The sequence below is a fragment of the Geotrypetes seraphini genome, chromosome 1, assembly GCF_902459505.1.
Source record: "Geotrypetes seraphini chromosome 1, aGeoSer1.1, whole genome shotgun sequence".
NCBI classification, from domain to species: domain Eukaryota; kingdom Metazoa; phylum Chordata; class Amphibia; order Gymnophiona; family Dermophiidae; genus Geotrypetes; species Geotrypetes seraphini.
In genome coordinates this window covers 406,355,058-406,376,705 of record NC_047084.1, presented here as the reverse complement: position 1 = coordinate 406,376,705, position 21,648 = coordinate 406,355,058, and the positions used below count along the sequence as shown (strand labels likewise).

At 45.4% G+C, this 21,648-nt stretch overlaps 1 protein-coding gene across 1 annotated transcript in view; it reads right to left on the bottom strand.

Annotated features, from left to right (window-relative positions):
* Nucleotides 1–21,648, bottom strand: part of SMU1 (SMU1 DNA replication regulator and spliceosomal factor) — a 216,462-nt gene that overhangs the window by 37,730 nt on the left and 157,084 nt on the right. Inside the window, exon 9 of the mRNA XM_033918195.1 lies at nucleotides 18,834–18,960. Coding sequence (XP_033774086.1) covers nucleotides 18,834–18,960 — 127 coding nt within the window. The remainder of the gene's footprint in view (nucleotides 1–18,833; nucleotides 18,961–21,648) is intronic.

The window sequence follows — 21,648 nt, the reverse complement described above, 5'->3', positions numbered from 1 at the left end:
TTGTGTTTTTTTTTTTAAATTTTATTGTTGGTAGATCATTTTGACTTGGTCATTTTAAAAGTAGCTCGCAAGCCCAAAAAGTGTGGGCACCCCTGCTCTAGAACATCGCTCCTTAGTTTTATCAAGTGGTGCAGTGAGGTGCTAGCACTTTACATCTTATCACCTCATTCTTTCTTTTTTCTCCTCATGTACAGAACGGTTCTTTATTCTAAGCAGCTCTGGCACTAACAGTACTACGGGTGCCTTATGCTACTTTCACTACCACTTGCAGTCAGGTTCGGCATTTTATCATGGTTTTGGGATTTTATTTAGTTTTTCACCAGTATTTTCATTTATTTATTAAAGCAGCATTTTTTAACAGCCCGATGCCCCTCCCCTATCAGTGTGCATTCAATCCACTGCCGACACTTTTTTGGCACCTCTTTCAATGGATCAAATATCATAGCCCCACTGTCGCGTGTTCACATTTATTCTGCGTACGAGTTTATCTCATCATTGCAGAGACCTTTTTGGTAAGTCCATTTTACTCTCACTTTTTTACTTTCCCGAGTGCTGTGGTTTTATTCTTTGGTTTTAATAGAAGCTCATTTGTACAATAATTTAGATCTTTCTCAGGTTCACTTTTCATCTACCCGGTCGGTTTGTCTTTGAGCTACTATCGGCTTATGTTTTCAAGATACACTCTGTATTATCAGCTGTTTATTTCCCATACGTTTACTTTTGCCCTGTTTAGGTCCATATAGTCTAGGCATACTGTTTGTAACCAGCCATCATTTTAAGTATGTATATGCCCTATTTTAGCTGGGGGGGGAGGGGGTTAAGTTCTTTTAGCATGTTATTTCATTAATTCTGAGTTCGGTGTTACAATATGTTTTTCTTGATTTTTAGTTTACACATTATTTATTCTTTTCTATGACATGTTCTTATCGCAATTTTATTCAAAAGTATAAATAGGTATCCATATTTCCATTCAAGTTTCATCACGGTGCTCTGGTTTTGGCTCCAGTATTTGTCACTTCCATTCACCAGGTCTGGCTATCCTTTACCGTCTCATATTTTAAAGACTCACTCGTTATAATTAGCAGTGATCCACACGTCTCTTCGTAATGGACATGTCCAATTTTAGCATTTGGATCTTAGTACTATGGGTTTGGTCTTTTCTGGTTTCCTTTCTATTGTCTGCTTTTCATCTGGAGTCTTTTGAGTTTAGAATTACATTTTATGACATATTTTTGTGGTTATAATTGTATGACATGTCTAAATCGGTCAAGTTACCCATTCTTTCTATTATTTTTTGTCCCCTCATACAGTGGCAGACCGCCCCGGGTGCCAGCCCTAAGGGGGTACACAGCCGGCTGGATCCAGAACCTTCCAAGCTGCTCTAAATAGCACCTGCACCTCAGCACGGCTGCTATACTTACTTTGAAGCAGAGTCGGCAGCCGCACTGAAGTGCAGGAAGGTCCCGCGATGACTGCATTTGCCGCCTCTGCCTCCGGAAGACGTAAGTGATGTCTGAAGGGGAGGACCGGCAGCTGCAGTCATTGCGGAACCTTGCCACAACTCCCTGTGTCTGCCGGCCCACCCCCTCCAACGTCACTTACATCTTCCAGAGGCAGAGGCAACAGAAGCAGTCATCATGGGACCTTGCTGGTTTGGAGGGAGAGAGGAGTATAGAAGGGTGGTGGAGGGAGAAAAAGGAGGTCAGGCGGGTGGAGGGAGAGAAAGGGGGAAGGATACTGGATGGAATTGGGTTGGAGGGAAAGAAAGGGGGCAGATGCTGATGGATGTGAGGGGAAGGGAGAGGAGAGAGTGAAATGCCAGACCATGGGGGTGTGGGAGAGGGAAGGGAAGAAGAGGAGAGAGATGCCAGACCATTGAAGAAGGGAAGGGAAGAAGATGGATGCCAGAATAATAGGGGTGAAGGGAGAGATGGAAGGGGAATACAAGGAGAGAAGATGCCATATAGAAGGGGCAGAGAGAGGGTAGACAGTGGATGAAAGGAAGAGAGTGTCAAGACTATGAGGAAAGCAGAATCCAGAGAAGACAATGTAGAAAAAATTTCTATTTATTTATTTTTTTGCTTTAGGGGAGATGCATCGTTGTTTCTGTGGTGTTGCGTTGTATGCAGAGTCCAGCTTCTTGGTAGTTCAATTTAACCTTTGTCTACGTTTTTCTATTTTATCCCCCCTTTTACAAAACTGTAGAGCATTTTTTTTATCACCGGCCATGGTGGTAATTGCTCAGAATTCTAGAGTCTGAACTGTTACCACCATGGCTAAAAACCACATTATAGTTTTGTAAAAGGGAGAGGGGTTAGTTTGTGATTACATATTCCATACTAGGCGAAGGTGTGTTCGAAAGACATGGTTTTCGGTTAGGATTGACTGTGTAGGATTGATCTGTACTAGTCTGGCTTGTTTAGTTTTACAATGGGTGTATTGATGTACTGCTCACTGCTTTCAATATGTAAGATGCTGCCTTTTTCTAGGTACACTCTTGTGTGAAGTGTGGATTGTTACTAAAAATCATGTTTTTCATACAGATGGAGGGGTGTCAAAAAATGATGGGCATCGGGTGTCACATATGCTAGGTATGCCACTGCCTTCATAGTTTATATCTAATCCACAAGCCTGCTTTTAGGACCTACAGGGTATGTATCCTTCTGATTCATGACAATTTCACTTCTCATGTTATCTTATCCATTCTTTTTATTATACAACTTCCCAGATAAGCATCATTCTTTGACATGATTGGACCTTGAAAACTAACGGCATCAGTGTTCTCCCCAGAAATTTTTTCCAGCCATAAAAAACATTTGCTCTGTTTAGTGTGCCGGAGTTACAAAAAGTTTGAGAGACGCTGCTCTATACCATTTGAAAGAGGGCAAATATCTAATTATTCACTTCTAGAATTGGATATCTCTTAAATTTAATATATATATTATGGAACAAGTGTCAAACCTTAAGAAAGGCAGTCATATTGAGCATTGGAAAATAACTAATAATAATTAACTAATACAAATAGTACACATTTATGGCTCCTTTTACTAAGCTGCGATAGCGGTTTTACCGCGCGCTTAGCTCGCACAGAACTGCTGCACATGCTAGACGCTAACGCCAACACTGAGCTGGCGTTAGTTCTAGCCGTGTAGCGTGGCAATTCTGCACGCGCTAAAAACGCTATTGCAGCTTAGTAAAAGGAGCCCTTAATTTTCCCCACCACCAAATTTCCCTGTCCCGCCCCACCCAGCTACTTTTTCATGCCACCTGGCTGGAAAACATTTCTGGGGAGAACACTGAATAATGCATACTATTTTTAAAATTTACATGTTGTATTTTTTTACAGACCTTCAATATAGTCTCCCTGCTTTGCAATGACCGAGTCCAAACATGTCACCAGGAGAGACTACAACAGGAATGCACTCACCGAACAGTTCAAGATCTTGGGAAGGAAGCTGAAGATGAGGACACAGAGGATAGCGTTCTCGGAGATCCTACCAGTGCCGAGGGCTGATGTGAAGAGGCAAACGGAACTACAATCAATTAATGCGTGGATGAGGAGATGGTGCGAAGAGGAGGGTTTCCACTTCGTGAGGAACTGGACATCGTTTTAGGGCAAGAACAAGCTATTCAGGAGAGATGGACTACACCTGAGCACAGCGGGAACTAGACTACTAGCAAACAACATCAGGAAAGGAATAGAACAAGCTTTAAACTAAGAAGAAGGGGATAGCCGACAGTCGACCAGGCGTCAATGATTCGGAAGACAGTATCCCGAAAGGATACTGGGTGGGGAATGTGCTGGGAAGACACCAAAGACACACAACAGGCGGTGAAAGACCGACAGAGCCAGTCAAGTCAAGAGGAGGTTAGGAAGAGTCTACTACAGGGGTGCCCACACTTTATGGGCTTGCGAGCTACTTTTATAATGACTAAGTCAAAATGATCTACCAACAATAAAATTTAAAAAAACCACAAAGCACACTGAAAGGCAGAGAAAATGTTAATTATTCATATTCTGGGTTTTTTCAAAGAGGTCACGGCAGATGACTCTATGCAATGTCACCTCAGTAACAAAATACAAAAATAGACAAATACACCCCCTCCCTTTTTACTAAACCACAATAGTAGGTTTTAGCACAGGGAGTTACACTGAATGCCTCGCGCTGCTCTCAATGCTCATAGGCTCCCTGCGCTAAAAAATGCTATTGCGGTTTAGTAAAAGGGAGCCATAGTGCTAAATATAGACAGCAGATATAAATTCTCAAAACAGACACATTTTGATCACTAAATTGAAAATAAAATCATTTTTCCTACCTTTGCTGTTTGGTGATTTCATGAGTCTCTGGTTGCACTTTCTTCTTCTGACTGTGCATCCAATCTTTCTTCCTTTCTTTCAGCCTCCTGTATGTTTCCTCTCCTCCAGACCTCATTCTCTCCCCCAACTTTTTCTTTCTGTCTCCCTGTTCCCCCTTCTTTCTGTCTCCCTGTCTGCCCCCTTTCTTTCTTTCTCCGTGCCCTCCCCCAAGCCACTCAGTTTGCTGCCACCGCCATCGGGGAACAGCCCCCAAGCCACCGCCGTCCCAAGCTTTCCCTGCAGAAGCGTTGCGCTGACCAGCATTCTGCTCCCCGACGTCAATTCTGACGTAGGAGAGGAAGTTCCGGGAAAACAAGGCATTTCTCCTCATTCCATCCAGCCTGAGCCCCATCTCTCCTTCATCCAGCATTTCCCTTCTGTGTCTGTCAGAATTACCATTCCATCTATTTTCCAGCATCACCCTTCTTTGTGTCCATCTCACTATATCCCTATCTCACCATTTTTTCAGAATCTTCATTTGTCTCTGTCCTTGTCTTTACCCCATGTTCACCATTTGCCCTTTCAATGACTTTATCTCCCCCCCCACACACACTTTTTCAGCATTACTTCTATGTCTCTATTTCACCTCCTCTTCATGTCCCCTCTGTATCTCTATCCTTATTCAGTAGGTCCTGCTTACCCTTTCTCTTCTTTGTGTCACTATCTCCATTTTCAGCTTTCCCCCCTTTTCCTTTGTTACTGCACCCTGTAGCCAGAATCTTTCCACCCTCCCTCCACTCCGGCCCAGCCCAGTATGAAATATTTCTTTTTGTTTCCCTCCCCTCTCTCTATCTCTTCTCCTCCCTCACCCACGAGTCCTGCATCTGGCCCTCTCCCTTCTACCTGCACCTGGCAACACCCCCCTGCTCCGCGGCTCTCTTCAGCAACTCGTCAGCAGCGGTGATCAAGACAAGCTGCCGACATCGAGGCCTTCCCTCTACAAGCCCGTCTTTGTGGAAAAAGGAAGTTGAAACAAGCGGGACTCGCAGAGGGTAGGCCCCGACGTCAGAAGCTTGTGTCGATCGCTGCTGCCGAAGAGAGCCGCGGAGCAGGGGGTGTGGCCGGAAGCAGGTAGAAGGGAGATAGGAAGGCAGTAGAAGCTTCGGAGCATGACACCGACCCCGGCCAGGATGATTTCTTTTTCAGGCTGCTGCTGCCGCTCCCACGCTCCCCCCCCCCCCCCCGAAATGACAAAAACAGCCTAATGCCCGGCGTCGGCGTCTTTGACGTCGGGGAGAGGAAGGCTGATAGGCCCAGTAGATCGGGACGGCAACACGAGTCTATCACGGAGCCCGGGATGGGCTCTGCGATCGACTCACGTTGCCTTCCTGAGCTACTGGTCGATCGCGATCGACGTGTTGGGCACCCCTGGTCTACTACAAGGGGAAGACAAAAAGAAACAGGAGGAAGGGAAGGAGCATAAGGAGGAAAATAAGAACGTATCACAAGGGGATAACATAAGAGACATTAAACAGGAGTCTGCAGGACAGGAAGGGGACAGTGCGAACAACAAATCACATGGGAAAGTAACAAAAAACAAAAATATCAAGACTTAAATTGTATGTACACTAACGCAAGAAGCCTGAAGAACAAAATGGGTGAACTAGAAATCATGGCCAAAGATGAGAACCTGGACGTCATAGCAATTACGGAAACATGGTGGAACGAAGAAAACAAATGGGACATAGTACTACCAGGATACAAGCTCTACCGAAGAGACAGGACACATCAAAAAGGGGGAGGAGTAGCACTTTATATAAAGGATACCATTCACTCAACCGGAGTGGATGCAGCAGTGACAAAGGACCAACCAGAATCAATATGGGTTAAAATACCAGGAAGAAAGGGAACCGAGATAAAGATGGGACTGTACTATCGCCCACCTGGACAAACAGAAGCAATGGATGAAGAACTGAGGGCTGAATTGAGACAAGAATGTAAAAACGAAAACACCATAATTATGGGAGATTTTAATTATCTCGGGATAGACTGGAGCCATGGAGACTCAAGATGTTCAAGGGAAATGGAGTGCCTGGAGGCAGTACGGGACTGTTTCTTGGAGCAGCTTGTCAAGGAACCAACAAGAGGGACAGCTATACTAGATTTAATCCTCAGCGGGTTGAAAGGACCTACCCAAGAAGTGGAAGTAGTAGGACCATTAGGAAACAGTGATCACAACATGATCCGATTCAAAGTGGAAATAGAAATGCCAAAGGGGAAGAGAACCATTGCAATAGCGTTTAACTTCAAGAAAGGGAACTATGACGCTATGAGGCAAATGGTAAGGAGAAAACTCAAGAACAGCTCCAGGAAAACACAGACGGTGGAGCAAACCTGGACCTTATTCAAGGACACGGTAAACGAGGCGCAAAACCTGTATATACCCAGATTTAGAAAAGGGAGCAAAAAGAATCAAACAAAAAACCCAGCATGGATAACCAATGAAGTTAAGAAGGTGATAGGGAACAAGAAAAAATCATTCAAGAAGTGGAAAAAGGATAAAACTGAGGAAAACTGGAAAGAGCACAGGAAACATCAAAAAGAATGTCACTGTGTGGTTAGAACAGCGAAAAGAGAGTACGAGGAGAGACTTGCCAAGGAGGCACGAAATTTTAAACCATTCTTTCGATATGTGAAAGGAAAACAACCGGCAAGGGAGGAAGTGGGACCCCTGGATGAGGGAGGCAGAAAAGGAGTAGTAAAGGAGGTAGCAGACAGATTAAACACGTTCTTCTTGTCAGTCTTCACAAAAGAGGACAGAACCAATGTGCCAGAAACGGAAAAAACCTTCAGGGGGGATCAAGAGGAAAAATTATTATCAATAGAGGTGAGCCTCGAGGACATACTCAAACAGATAGATAGACTAAAAACTGACAAATTGCCAGGACCTGATGGAATCCACACGAGACTATTGAAGGAGCTCAGAGACAAAACAGCGGAGTTACTACAGAAGATTTGCAACCTATCCTTGAAAACAGGGGTAGTCCCGGAGGACTGGAGGAAAGCGAATGTTACACCTATGTTCAAAAAGGGATCCAGAGGTGACCCGGGGAACTACAGACCGGTGAGCTTGACCTCAGTCCCGGGAAAGATGGCCGAATCATTAATCAAAGACAGCATAAATGAGCATATAGAAAGAAATAATCTGATGAGAACCAGCCAGCATGGTTTCTGTAAAGGGAGATCCTGCCAAACGAACCTACTGCACTTCTTCGAGGGGATTAATGAACAATTGGACAAAGATGACCCCATAGACATCATATATCTGGACTTTCAAAAAGCCTTCGACAAGGTATCCCATGAACGCCTGCTAAGGAAACTGTGGAACCATGGGGTGGAGGGGGAAGTTCACAGATGGATCTGTAATTGGTTGGCGGACAGGAAGCAGAGGGTAGGAGTAAAAGGACACTACTCTGACTGGGAAGCAGTCACGAGCGGTGTTCCTAAGGGGTCAGTGCTGGGACCACTGCTGTTCAATATATTCATTAATGACCTGGAAGTGGGGACGAAGTGCGACGTCATAAAATTTGCGGACGACACAAAACTCTCCAGTAAAGTTAGAACTGTTGAAGAATGTAAAGAACTACAAAGGGACTTGAACAAACTGAGTGAATGGGCAAATAAATGGCAAATGTGTTTCAATGTAGAGAAATGCAAAGTCTTGCACATAGGGAAAGGAAACCCGATGTTCAGCTACAAGATGGGGGGGATGGTATTGGGGAAGAGCAACCTAGAAAGGGACTTGGGAGTCTTAGTGGACCAATCAATGAAGTCGGGAGCACAATGCGCAGCGGCCTCCAAGAAGGCGAACAGAATGTTGGGAATTATTAAAAAAGGAATCACTACCAGAACCAAAGAAGTTATCCTGCCACTATATCGAGCGATGGTACGCCCGCATCTGGAATACTGCGTTCAATACTGGTCGCCGTACCTTAAGAAGGATATAGCGACACTCGAGAGGGTCCAGAGAAGAGCAACAAAGATGATAAGGGGCATGGAAGGCCTCTCATATGCTGAGAGGCTGGAGAAACTGGGGCTCTTTTCTCTGGAAAAATGGAGACTTAGAGGGGACATGATAGAAACTTACAAGATCATAAAGGGTATAGAGAAGGTGGAGAGGGGCAGATTCTTCAGACTGGCGGGGGAAACAAAAACAAGAAGGCACGCAAGAAAATTGAATGGAGACAGATTCAGAACAAATGCTAGGAAGTTCTTCTTCAGCCAGAGAGTGGTGGATACCTGGAATGCGCTTCCGGAGGAGGTGGTAGAGCAGAGTATGATTTTGGGTTTCAAAAAGGGGTTGGACATGTTCCTAAAGGAAAAGGGGATTTAGGGGTATAGCTAGAGGGGTACTATAAAGGATAAAATGTCTTAAGTGAAAGAACACTACAGGTCATGGACCTGGGGGCCGCCGCGAGTGCGGACTGCTGAGCACGATGGACCTATGGTCTGACTCGGCAGAGGCGATGCTTATGTTCTTAACATCCAGGAAGCTTCATTATTTCATCCAAGACACCGTTTTAGTTCAGTTGCCGAATGGCTTGGGTACCGGCGGAAGAAAGCTCTTCCAGAGATGCAAAACAATGGCCACTCGCATAAGTTGTTTCAATTTTGGAAAAAGATCAGTCTGGTGGTCTCACATCTGGACTGTAGGGAGCATGAGCTAACACCTCACAGCTGTATTTGTGTAGTTTTTCAATGACATTCCCTATGTGTGGGCAAGTATTGCCGTGAAGAATGAGTGGCCCAGCCAAGAACAACTGAGGTCAGGTTTTGAGCATTTTTCTGCGCATTTTTGCAAAAAAAAAAATCATGATAATATACTGCTGTGACACTTCTTCCACATGGAACTTCATGATCATAAGCAAAAATCATCATTTGTTTGACTTTTGATTGAGCTCATAAAAATTTTTTTGGTCGTGGGGAAGATGGAGCTCTCCACTTGTCATTGAAAAAATATGCAAATATGGCTGGGAGGTGTTACCTCATGCTCCCTATAGTCCAGACACGAGTCCACCAGACTTCAACCTTTTTCCAAAGTTGACCACAACCTATGCATGGACATCGTTTTGCATCTCTAGAAGAGCTTTCTTCTGCCGGTACCCAAGCCATTTGGCAACTGAACAAAACAGTGTCTTGGATGGAATAATTAAGCTTCCCGATGTTAGTACTCGGTCATTGCAAAGCAGGGAGACTATATTGAAGGACTGTAAAGAAATAATTGATAAAAAATAAAACATGTAAATTTTAAAAAGTGTGCATTAGGAAGCGGATGCACCGGACTACTCCATCTGGCGTAGCCACATGATAACGTTACTTTCTTGGGAACGGAGGGGAGTCCGAGACATTTCTTCCTTGCCTGGACGAGCCTTCCAGCGCATATGGGAGCCTTTTTGGACAACCTTGTCTCCAGTGGCCCGTAGTCGCATTTTGAACTGTTAGCCTCTGGCAACTGCTTTTTCCCCTGTTTCCTATGCTTTGCTTGGCATCCGTGAGAGTGGGGTGGGGGGGGGATGGGTTGTGGGTTGGCCTGGTGGGGTGGGTTCCCTGGGTATTCTGTGAAATATAGAGCTGTATTGTTGCTTTTTGTACTTGTTTCTGATTGTTGTTTCTCTCGCTGCTCAATAAAATAATCTGACGATAAAAAGTGTGCATTATTTATGAATGACCCTCGTAAAACAAATGGGAAAAACACATGGTACCGTATTTTTTGCTTCATTAGATGCAAGTTTTTTCCCCAAAAAAATTGGGTGGAAATAAGGGTGCGTCTTCTGGAGCAAATTCCCAAAGCGCCCTCCTCCTTTACCTTATTTTAATCCTGCCACCCTCCCTCACTGGACATGGCGCCCTCCCTCGCCAAGAGCGGTACACAAGGCTGTCTGGCTGCCTGGTCCCCACTGCTTCCCCCGAGAACTGACGGCTGACGCAGCTCCTTTCTCTTCTGTTCTCTTGTGGCACAGCAGCGCACCATGCTGCCTGCCTGGTCCTGCGCCACTTCCCGCGAGAACTGCCGAATTAAAAATAGGGAGGGAGGAGGGAGAGGCCAGGGCCGGCCAGCCTACCCTGCCAAATTAAAAATAGGGAGGGGAAGGGAGTGGCTAGGGCCTGCCTGCCCGCCCACCCTTAACAATTAAAAATAGGGAGGGAAAGCAGTTTGTCCTGTACCTACCTGCCTGCTTGCCCTGTCCCTGCATGCCCTGTCCCTACCTGCCTGCCAGCCACTAGGCCTGCCTGCCCTGTCCCGGCCTACCACTAGACCACCAGAGGGGGGACAGGGTACAGAGCTTGGCAAGGAGTGTGGGGTTGGGTGAAGAGCCTGGCATGGAGAATTTGGTTCCAAATTTTTTTTTGTTTGTTTTCCACCTCTAAATCTAGGATGCGTCTTATGGTCAGGTGTGTCTAATGGAGTGAAAAATATGGTATATGACTCAAATTTCTTCTAACCCGTTTGCATGTTGTAGGGAAGGGAGGTGTTAGCATGATGCAACAAAAAACAAACAAACATCTGAATCACTAAGATGTGGGTCATTTGGAAATAGAATAGGAACACTCAAGTGGTATACCAAGGGTGGGGTGATGGGAGCATTCTGCCTGGGGTGCAGCCAATAAGTAGGTGCAGGAAAAAGCCTCAGAGCCATAGTCTGGTGTGCATGGCTGTCGACTTTGCCAGCCCCCATCCCATCTGATGTCAACTTCCTATTCCAGGGCAGGAGACCAACAGAGCCAACAGCTGTGCCCACCAGACCCATGGCCCCATGACTGCTTCACACATCCCCCGCTGCCAACAGAGGTATGCCAATGGAAATACTGCTGGTTTAGAAAGACTAAAACTGAATTCAAATGACCATATGTATGTTTTTAAAAAATACAAATTGAAACAAACAGCTCTCCATAACTATGTAACCTGTATTTTAATAGTACATGACCCATTTGACCTATGCAATCTGGCTGGGTGCTCCTAAAGCAGTTGGGCACAAACGCTGGACTGCTTAACCCTTTCAGGACCATAAGGATCGTAGGCCAATTTTTGTGGTTTTGACGACATTTTTATGGTAAAAAGGGCTTGCAGATGCCAAAAAATTGATTTTTTTTGTGAAATATCATTATTTTTTTAAAAAAAAATCACACTTCTGGCTTATGGACAGTGTGGCAAGTGAATCTTCTCATCAATCTAGCAACGACGCTAATGAATGAATGTCGGAACCAGTTTGTTTACATAAAGGCAGTATCATATGGAATCCATACATATCAAATTTAGAACTGTAGACTATCCCAATCAAAATTTATAGGATTTTAAAGTTATGGGACAAATATGTCCCTTGGTCCTGAAAGGGTTAATGCTGTTTTGCCTTTGATTTGAAGAAGTGCAGGAACAGAATATGCTGGGGTGGAGAGAAAATTTCATTGTGAGCATTTTACTAGCTGAAAAGTACATTCAAACTTAGGGAAAAAGTATAAACTTGGGGTTAAATAGGTAAATTCTTTGCTAAATAAGCAGAGTAATTAAAAAAAAAGATAGTCAGGTTAGTATTCTAGGGTACACTTTAGAGTTTAGCATAACAAATTTAGAACTCAATTACCAGTTGAAAGGAAGTACCCCCACCTCAGATGTAAATATAAACCCTCAGATAAGAAACAGTAAATACCTCTACACAAATGAGAAATAGGGGTAACATTTGGAAAGCAATGTACACTAATGCTTACAGAATGGGAAATAAGGTACTAGATCTAGAGGCTATGATAGAAGAGACTGACTTGGATTCAGTAGCTCACAGAGAACTGAACTATGACAGATATAATTTGTTCAGGAAAGACAGGGTAGGAAAAAAAGAGAGGATAAGGCATTATATATGTTAAAGATATTATAGCCCCACAATTGCAGGTTGTGACTTTATGAAATTACACTGACAGCCTCAAACAGTTTGAAATCATAAGTGTCCGAGGCTTGTGCAGTTAAAACAGAGCTTATAGGAATAGGGCAGGGACAGGGAGAACGATAAAACTTGCGGGGATGGGGTGGAGAAATTGAGCTCTTGCGAAGATGGGGAAAAATTTGTCCCCGTGTAATTCTCTACTCTGAACAATATTCAGAGAACTGTGTTTGTGAGGAGCTAGCTAAACTAAAAAGGTGGACAAAGAGATGGGGCTGGCGGCATACATTAGAGTCACCTGAAAGTGAAGTTCAGGTGGCTCTACTGGCTGACCTTTTCAATGCTTCTTTAGAAGTCAAGAGCAGTCCTAGAGCACAAAAGTAAAGTAAGGAAGAGGTAGAGAACTATAGGCTGGCAAGTCTGACTCTGTGGCAAGTAAATTTTTATCGCTCTATGGTATGGCTGACACCTCGACTAATGTGTGCAATTCTGGTTGCCATATCTATAATAATAAAACCCTAGCTGCACATGCGCACTTGAAATTCCGTGCCTCCGCATGCACTATAGAATAGAACAGCCGAGCAGGGAGGAACCGCCAAGCAAGAGAAGCGTTTCAGCACAATGGCAGCAGGAACCGCCGAGCAGGGAAGCGTCTCAACGAAGTGGCAGCAGTCTTGACCTGCCAACCTCCCATTCCTTACCCAAAGCAGCAGTGGCAGCGCTGTAAACAGGCTGTTCGCGGCTAGCCCTGGCAGGGCCTTTCCTCTACCGCATCACTTCGGATGTATACAACGCTGTTTACAGTGCTGCCACTTCTGCTTTGGGTAAGGAATGGAGGGTTGGTGGGTCAGGATTACTGCCGCTGCTACTGCATTGGGGCACAGAGGGAGGGAGGAAGGGTTAGTAGGTCAGGACCGCTGCTGCCGCCTCAGGTAAGTAATGGGGATCCAGGAGGCTAGACCCACGCGGAGGGAGGGCAGACATGTGTGTGTGTGGGGGGGTGGACCGGGTGTGTATGTGTGAGGGTCCATCAGGGTGAAGGGCTGGGGAGGGGCAGCCTGCCCAAAGATTCAGTGCAGTGGCCAGGGTGGAGGTAGCTGGAGAGAGTGGTCTGAGGATACCATTGGGGGTGAGGTTTGAATTGGTGCAGGTGCGGTTGTGTGAAGAGGGTTAAAGTGGCAGATGTTGGAATGGAGAGGGGGAGAATTGCAGTACCGTGGGGAGGGGCACAAGAGAAAGGTTAAAAAAGGAAGAGAAGCTGGGTGGGGGTGGAATATAGGGACAGGAAGAATGGCCTTGGAGGCAATGGAAGGAAGGATAGATAAGAATGGAGCTGGGACTGAAAGGGTGATAAATGCAGTGGAGGATCGATGAGGGCCAAAAGAGAACAGAGGACTAAGGAAATGGTGATGGATAGTGCTGGGAGCCAACAGAAGAAAGAAAGACAGAAAGACAAAGATAGACAGAAAGACAAAGAAAGACAGACAAAGACAGAAAGACAGACAAAGACAGAAAGACAAAGATAGACAGAAAGACAAAGACAGAAAGACAAAGAAAGGACAAACAACAGACAGACAGAGATTCTCGGAGAGAACGAGAGCCAGAAGGCCTTGAGCATGCGCCGATGCTCAAGGCCCAGTCGGAGGAGAGGCACGATCTTCAGGCACCGGCACCTCCTGTGGGTTGGTGCTGTGTGCCGGTGCCACATTGGGGGCTAAACTTTCAGTTTGGGCGGGGGATGCCAGTTCGCGAGGGGGGGGGGGGGCGATGCCGGTTAGCGGGCGGGGGACTCGCAAATCGAGTCAATGCTCAGTTTGTGAGTCACGATTTGCAAGAATGTTTTGCTCGACTTGCAAAACACTTGCAAACCAGGTGCACTCGTAAACCAAGGTTTGACTGTATTATTACTTAATCCTCCACTGCTCCAGGTATATTAGATAGATTGTAAGCCCACTGGGCAGATAGGGAAAATGCTTGAGTACCTGTATACAAACCACTCTGAACACGGTTGTATTAATATCCCTTATCCCTTGATGAAGCTTTGGTTTGCAGTATGGCAACTCTTATGTTGTTATGTAAATTAATGGAAATGCTCTTAAAAGAGAATAGTGACATTTTTGGAATCCAATGGATTGCAGGACCGAAGGCAGTATGGTTTCACTAGAGGAAGGTCCTGTTAGACAAATCTAATTAATTTCTTTGACTTGATAACAGGAAAGTTGAATCAAAGGAGAGAACTAGATGTGGAGGAGTTAGATTTTAGGATAACCTCTGACATGGTTCCTCACAGACTATTAAACTAAATGTTCTTTGTAGGGGGCCTTAAACTGACTGAGAGGGTTAGGAACTGGTTGAGTGGAAGGTGACAGAGGATAGTGGTCAATGGAGCTCACTCTGAGGAAAGGATGTTACCAGTGGTGTGCCACAAGGTTTGGTTCTTGGACCAGTTATTTTTTTATATTTTTGTAAGTAATATTATTGAAGGGTTGCTTAGTGAGGTTTGTCTTCTGGCACAATACCAGAACCTGCAATAGAGTAGACACCCCTGATAGTGTGACCACCATCTAAAAAAGTTTAAAGAATAGATAGAATTTTTAAGGTTTAATCCTAAAAAAAGAACCAGGGTCACGCATTTAGGCTGCAAAACCCAGAGGGAATGGTATAATTTAGGGGGGCAAATAACTTTTGGGCATGAAAGAGGAGTGGGACTTGAGTGTGATTGTATGCAATGATCTCAAGGTGGCAAACAACAAAACAAAAAAGCACTGCAAAATGATGTACAAGTCATAGGAATATTATTGGAGTCAATAAAATGTTGTTTGCCAAAGGATGTTCTCTGTACTATGAAAATCACAAAAACCCGAAAATGCTTGGGGGGTAAATAAGTCAACAAAAAAAGCAGAAACCTCCCAAACCCCAAGAACTGGAACCAGACAAGGGGGAGAGACAAGAGCGGAGACGGTAGAGCTACATAAACACAACTACCAATAATTTATGTGTTGTATACACGGGAGAGCCCTCAGTCACACAGCCACCCACTGGAACTCCCAGCGGTACAGGCTGTCACTTGGCTTACAGCCTGTACCGCTGGGTGTTCCGGTGGGTGGCTGTGTGACTGAGGACTCTTCCGTGTATACAACACATAAATTATTGGTAGTTGTGTTTATGTAGCTCTACCGTCTCCGCTCTTGTCTGGTTCCAGTTCTTGGGGTTTGGGAGGTTTCTGCTTTTTTTGTTGACTCTGTACTATGAAGACAGGAATGAACATTGTCCGTGTTTCAAAAAACCACTTCTTCCTCAAGGGTCCTATAGGAAAATGTAATGAGTTAAGATGTAGTATTGTGAATGAGGACAAAAGTGTGCCCATAAGAATATATGTGAAAACGGTTTAAATGAAGTGATCAGAATGGCCAACAGGCATGCCCCTTGTGCAATACAAATTTGATAAAAAGATAGTGATGATGTGAATGTTTGTGTGGATGGATAACAGTATGGTAGTACTGTGAATATTTATGACTAGTCTTATAGCCCGTTACATTAACGGGTGCTAGAATATATGTGTGTGTGTGTCTGTCTTTATTTATTTTTCTCTCTCCTTAGTCGCTTTCTGTGTTTTTTTTTGGGGGGGAGGTTTCCTTGGCTGTCCACAACCACCCCTTGCCTGCTCCCCATCCATTATCCCTTCCTTTTACCTCCCCTGTGTCCTCCACCACTCCATCACTGCTCACCTTATCCAGCAGCAGCCCCTTTGTTTTACATCCCCCCTGTCCATCATCACCTTACATTAACGGGTGCTAGAATAGATTAGTCTTATCCAGTATGGCTATTCTTCTTATGTCTTACCCCCTCTATTCAGGCTCCCATTTCCCCTTTTACCCTCCCTATTTCCACCTTTTTTCACCAACTTAAAAATCTGTCCCCTTTCTCTGTCCTTCACCTCCATAGAACTCCCTCTTCATTCCCCCTTCACTTATTCTTCCAGCTCCTGTCTTCAGCCCCTTTCTCTCACATGCCCCCTTTTGTAGCCCCCCTTCTCCCATCTCATCCTTTTTTCATCCCCAGCTCCCTTCTCTCACATATTCCTTTATAGCCCCCAAACCCAACCCCCTTCTCATACCTACTCTTCCAGCCCTCAGTTCTCCTCGAACGGTTGGGAGTGATCTATCCCTCCCCCCTTTTCCGGGCATCCGATCTTGCTCCAGGGGAGTTTACTTGGGGTGGGGGGGGTCACAGCCGCAGGCATCGGGAGTAGTTTTTGTTGTTGCTTGGGGGGAGGTGGGGGTTCGGGAAATCGGGGGTAGTGCTGATCTGTTACATGTGGGTGTCGTCCGGCTCCCCTGGAGCAGGTTACTGTTCCATCCGAAGGTGAACACCAGTCCCAAGTCTGAGCGATCCTCCCAAACTTGACCTCCCTTACCCGGGTTGCGTTAGCCAGTGCTAATGTGTGCAAGCGGCTGTAGCACCGGCTTCTCCACCCGGACCCTGAGCACGCGCCGCGCTCCGCCCCTTAGCTACCCGGAAGTACCGGGCTTCACTCGCCTGCTCCCAGTGGGCCAAGAGAGAGGGGGGAGTGGCTGCCGTGGTGATCTGGCCGACTCCCTGGTGACAGGAGCCGCGGCGGCACCTTTAAAGTGAAAAAATAACTGTGGCAAGGGAGCCGGCCAACTGGCAGTTCAAGTTGGAGCTTTGGTCTGGCCTGCTCCCTGCCCGCCTTGCCATATTGTATTTTTTTATTTGAAAGACGCGGCGGTGGCTCCTCTCATGATCCCCACCTGCGTCGGAAGTCTGACCCAGGCGGGGATCGTGAGAGGAGCCACCGCCGCTTCTTTCAACTAAAAAATACAATACGGCAGGGAGCAGGCCAGACCAAAGCTCCAACTTGAACTGCCAGTTGGCCGGCTCCCTTGCCACAGTTATTTTTTCACTTTAAAGGTGCCGCCGTGGCTCCTGTCACCAGGGAGTCGGCCAGATCACCACGGCAGCCACTCCCCCCTCTCTCTTGGCCCACTGGGAGCAGGCGAGTTCAGGTGAAAGGAAGAACTACATACCTGTTTAGCTCGTGGTTTTAAAGTTAGGCGGCCAGGCCAGGTCTTCAAAGCAGCTGCAGCCGCGGGTTTAAAGTTAGGCGGTCAGGTATTCAGAGCGGCAGGGGGAGGCAACCTTTTATTAAATGTCTGCCGGGTAAAGCGCCGTGCCGAGTAGAGGAAGCAAACGCCGTGGCAGGAGAGCAGGGAGTGAGTTTTTCCTATGCGGTTGTTTGGGGGGGGGGGGTTTGTGAACAGGAAGTCGAGCAGAGGCGGGAGTGAGCTGTTCAGCTTCCCCTATCTGGGCAAACCGCTCTGGCGAAAATGGAGTGAAGTGCCGCGTGGGGCCGTAGTAAGCGCGGGGCATGCTGCAGTCTTGGCGGCCACGGACATACGGATCATGGAAGCACGCTGATAAGACTGCGCATGCGCCGCCTACGGTTTTATTATATAGATAAGAAAGATAACTGACCTATTAAGGGGAAAAAAGAGGGAGGGAGGAGAGGGCTGGGAAGGGGAGGGGAGGAAAAGGGATAAAATGAGTTGGCAAGAGACTTTTAAAACTAAATCAGGAAATCTAAGATGGTTGCTGCAAAAGTGTTTTGGTACCAGACAATGGACTAGGAAAGCTGAATAAAAAAACAAACAATTCAGCAAAGGTATTTGGAGGTAGGGGATCCAAATACTAGCCCTAGAAAGCTTCCAAACTACATTTCAGGGGATCCCACCCCAATTTTTCCCATAGGCAGCAACAGATTACTCACAGTTCTGTTGCAATACTTTTGGTACTGTGCCTGCTTCAGCTGAAAACAGTAGCTAGGAGATGGAGAATTAGTCAGCCTCAGACAAACATGAAATTTCACTCCAAGTGCTTGTTTCTTCAGGCTGCCAGTCAGATCCTGAACGAGCCTAAGACCCTCATAGCTCCTCATGTGTCTTCGGGGAAGGGGGAGAGATAAGCAGTCAGCACCCGATGAAGCCCTCAGGACTGGCACAGGGCCACAAAGCCTGCGCTCAAGCTCTGCTAATAACTAGGAGTGAGCCTTGCTCCCAGGGGAAAGATCTCTGAGCTACCAAATCATTAGGGCAGGCTGGCCAAGCAGGTGCCCTGTAAAAGGATTGCTCTCCCGGCTACAGATTTTTGACCACAGAGTCTGTGTCTTCTCTCAGGCAGAACTGCCTCAGTAGCACTGAGGACCTCTGGAGCACTGCAAGCCTCACAGTTCAGATAAAAATCCAAAGATAACAAATTCAGTTCAGAACAGATCATAAAGATACTTTCCAACTCACTAGTAAAAGGCTGAGGAAATAGGACACAGCCCAGAGATGCAGATGGAAACATTTCTTTTCCTTCTGATAATAGCATTCCTTTTGTCTTATAATTGTTATTGTTTTAGACATGTAAATCACCTACACCTATATTTTATTAGATAAGGTGGTATAAAAAGTTTTATTAAACATTAAACTTTCTAGCAGCACATATTCTGCAGCTCCTTACATACTATTTTTAAAATTTGGATTTAGCTAAGGCCTATAGTTAAAATGAAAGTTCCTGACAAGGTATGTGTGGACATGACTTACCTTTACTGTACCATCCGAAGATGCACTGATAATGTAATGCCCATCCTGGGTAAAAGTAGCTTCATTAACAAATGATGAGTGGCCACGAAATTCCTTCAGCGTTTTCCCAGATTTTAAACCATGAATTCTAGTGTAAAATGTCAAAAGTGTTATGCATAAGTTTCCATATTCTGGCTTTACATCATACCCTGTTAACTGTAGCTAATAATCATTCTTATAAGAAATAATTTAAATAACCAATGAGCATTTTTTATATAGTAGTTACTTATGGTAACATGTGTTATCTAGGGACAACAGGCAGATATTCTCCCATGTGGGAGACACCATCCACGGCGCCCCAGTACGGACAGCTTTAATAGTGCATTGCCACTTTAAGAATTTCAGAAAGTTCACAAATTGACTGCACCACGCAAGAGCCTTCCCGCCTGACGCAGGCTCACGTTATCTCAGTTCTGTAAGCAAGCTAAGAAGCCAAGCAGGGGAAGTGGGTGGGTTGTGAGAATATCTGCCTGCTGTCCCTGGATAACACCTGTTATGGTAGGTAACTGTGCTTTATCCCAGGACAAGCAGGCAGCATATTATCACATGTGGGACTCCCTAGCTTACTAGAATGGGATGGAGGGAGAATTAAGAACATAAGAATTGCCACTGCTGGGTCAAACCAGTGGTCCATCGTGCCCAGCAGTCCGCTCACGTGGCGGCCCTCTGGTCAAAGACCAGCACCCTAACTGAGGCTAGCCTTACCTGCGTACGTTCCGGTTCAGCAGGAACTTGTCTAACTTTGTCTTAAATACCTTGAGGGTGTTTTCCCTATGACTGACTCCGGAAGAGCGTTCCAGTTTTCTACCACTCTCTGGGTGAAAAAGAATTTCCTTACGTTCTTACGGAATCTATCCCCTTTCAATTTTAGAGAGTGCCCTCTCGTTCTCCTTACCTTGGAGAGGTTGAACAACCTGTCCTTATCTACTAAGTCTATTCCCTTCAATACCTTGAATGTTTCGATCATGTCCCCTCTCAATCTCCTCTGCTCGAGGGAGAAGAGGCCCAGATTCTCTAATCTTTTGCTGTACAGCAACTCCTTAACCATCTTAGTCGCTCTTCTCTGGACCCTTTCAAGTAGTGCCATGTCCTTCTTCATGTATGGCGACCAGGGCTGGATGCAGTAATCTAGGTGAGAGCGCACCATGGCCCGGTACAGCGGCATGATAACCTTCTCTGATCTGTTCGTGATCCCCTTCTTTATCATTCCTAGCATTCTGTTCGCCCTTCTCACCGCCACAGCACATTGAGTGGATGGCTTCATCGACTTGTCGATCAGAACTCCCAAGTCTCTTTTCTGTGAGGCCTCTCCAAGTACACTGCCCCAGACATCCTGTATTCATGCATGAGAGTTTTGTTACCGACATGCATCACTTTACACTTATCCACGTTGAACCTCATCTGCCATGTCGATTCTCATTCCTTGAGCCTGATTATGTCACATTGCAGATCTTCGCAATCCCCCTGCGTCTGAATAACTTTGTATCGTCTGCAAATTTAATCACCTCACTTGTCGTACCTATGTCCAGATCGTTTATAAAGATGTTGAAGAGCACAGGTCCAAGCACCAAGCCCTGCGGCACCCCACTGGTGGCGCTCTTCCAGTCCGAGTATTGTCCATTTACCCCCACTCTCTGTTTCCTATGCTTCAGCCAGTTTTTAATCAACGTGAGTATTTCGCCCTCGATTCCATGGCTCGCAATTTTCCAAAGTAGTCGATCATGCAGAACTTTGTCAAACGCCTTCTGAAAATCCAGATATACAATGTCGACCAGGTCATTAAGAAAATAAATTTTGCAAAAATGCTTGGCCGAAGTGACCATCCCATCTGGAATAAGATTCCAGACAGTAGTGAGATGTGAATGTATGAACTGAGGACCAAGTAGCAGCTTTACATCAATAGGAGTGGAATGTAAAAAAAACAACTGAATCTCGAACTTTGTGGGCTGCGACGCGACACTCCTGTTGCAGCCTAGCCTGAGCATAACAGAAGGCGATACAAGCCGCCAACTAAGTAGAAATAGTTTTTTAGAATACAGGACGTCCCAACTTATTAGGATTAAAGGAGACGAACAGTTGAGGAGATGTTCTAGGAGCCTGAGTAAGCTGTAACTAGAAGGCAAAGCTAGTTTACAGTCTAAACTATGAAGAGCCGTTTCTCCAGGATGAGAATGAGGCTTAGAAAAAACTACGGGAAACATTGGATTGATTGAGATGGAATTCAGTGAGTACCTTTGGAAGGAACTTTGGATGAGTGCGAAGCACCACTTTATCATGATCAAACACTGTGAGAAATACCACTTTTTCAGTGAGATATTTAAGATGAGCGAGGACATTGGTTCAAAAGAAGGCTTCATTAGTCTAGCAAAAACCACATTAAGATCCCAAACTATTGGAAGTGGTTTAAGAGGTTTGACGTTGAAAAGTCCTTTCATAAATCTGGATATAAGAGGATGAGCAGTGAGAGATTTTCCATCAACTGGTCTATGAAAAGCATTGATAACACTGCGATGAACTCTAATTGAAGTGGTCTTGAGGTCCGAATTGGATAAATGTAGAAGGTAATCCAAAACTGAAGATACAGAGATGGATTTAGCATCATGATGTTGAAGAGTACATCATTTGGAAAATCGCTTCCATCTGTGTTGATAACTGTTGCGTAGACTGTTTTCTTGATGCTTCCAAAATGAGTCTGACAGGCTGAGAAAGATGAAGATCAGCCTACATCAGGCCGAGAGGTACCAAGTTGTCAGAAGCAACGACTGAAGATTAGGAT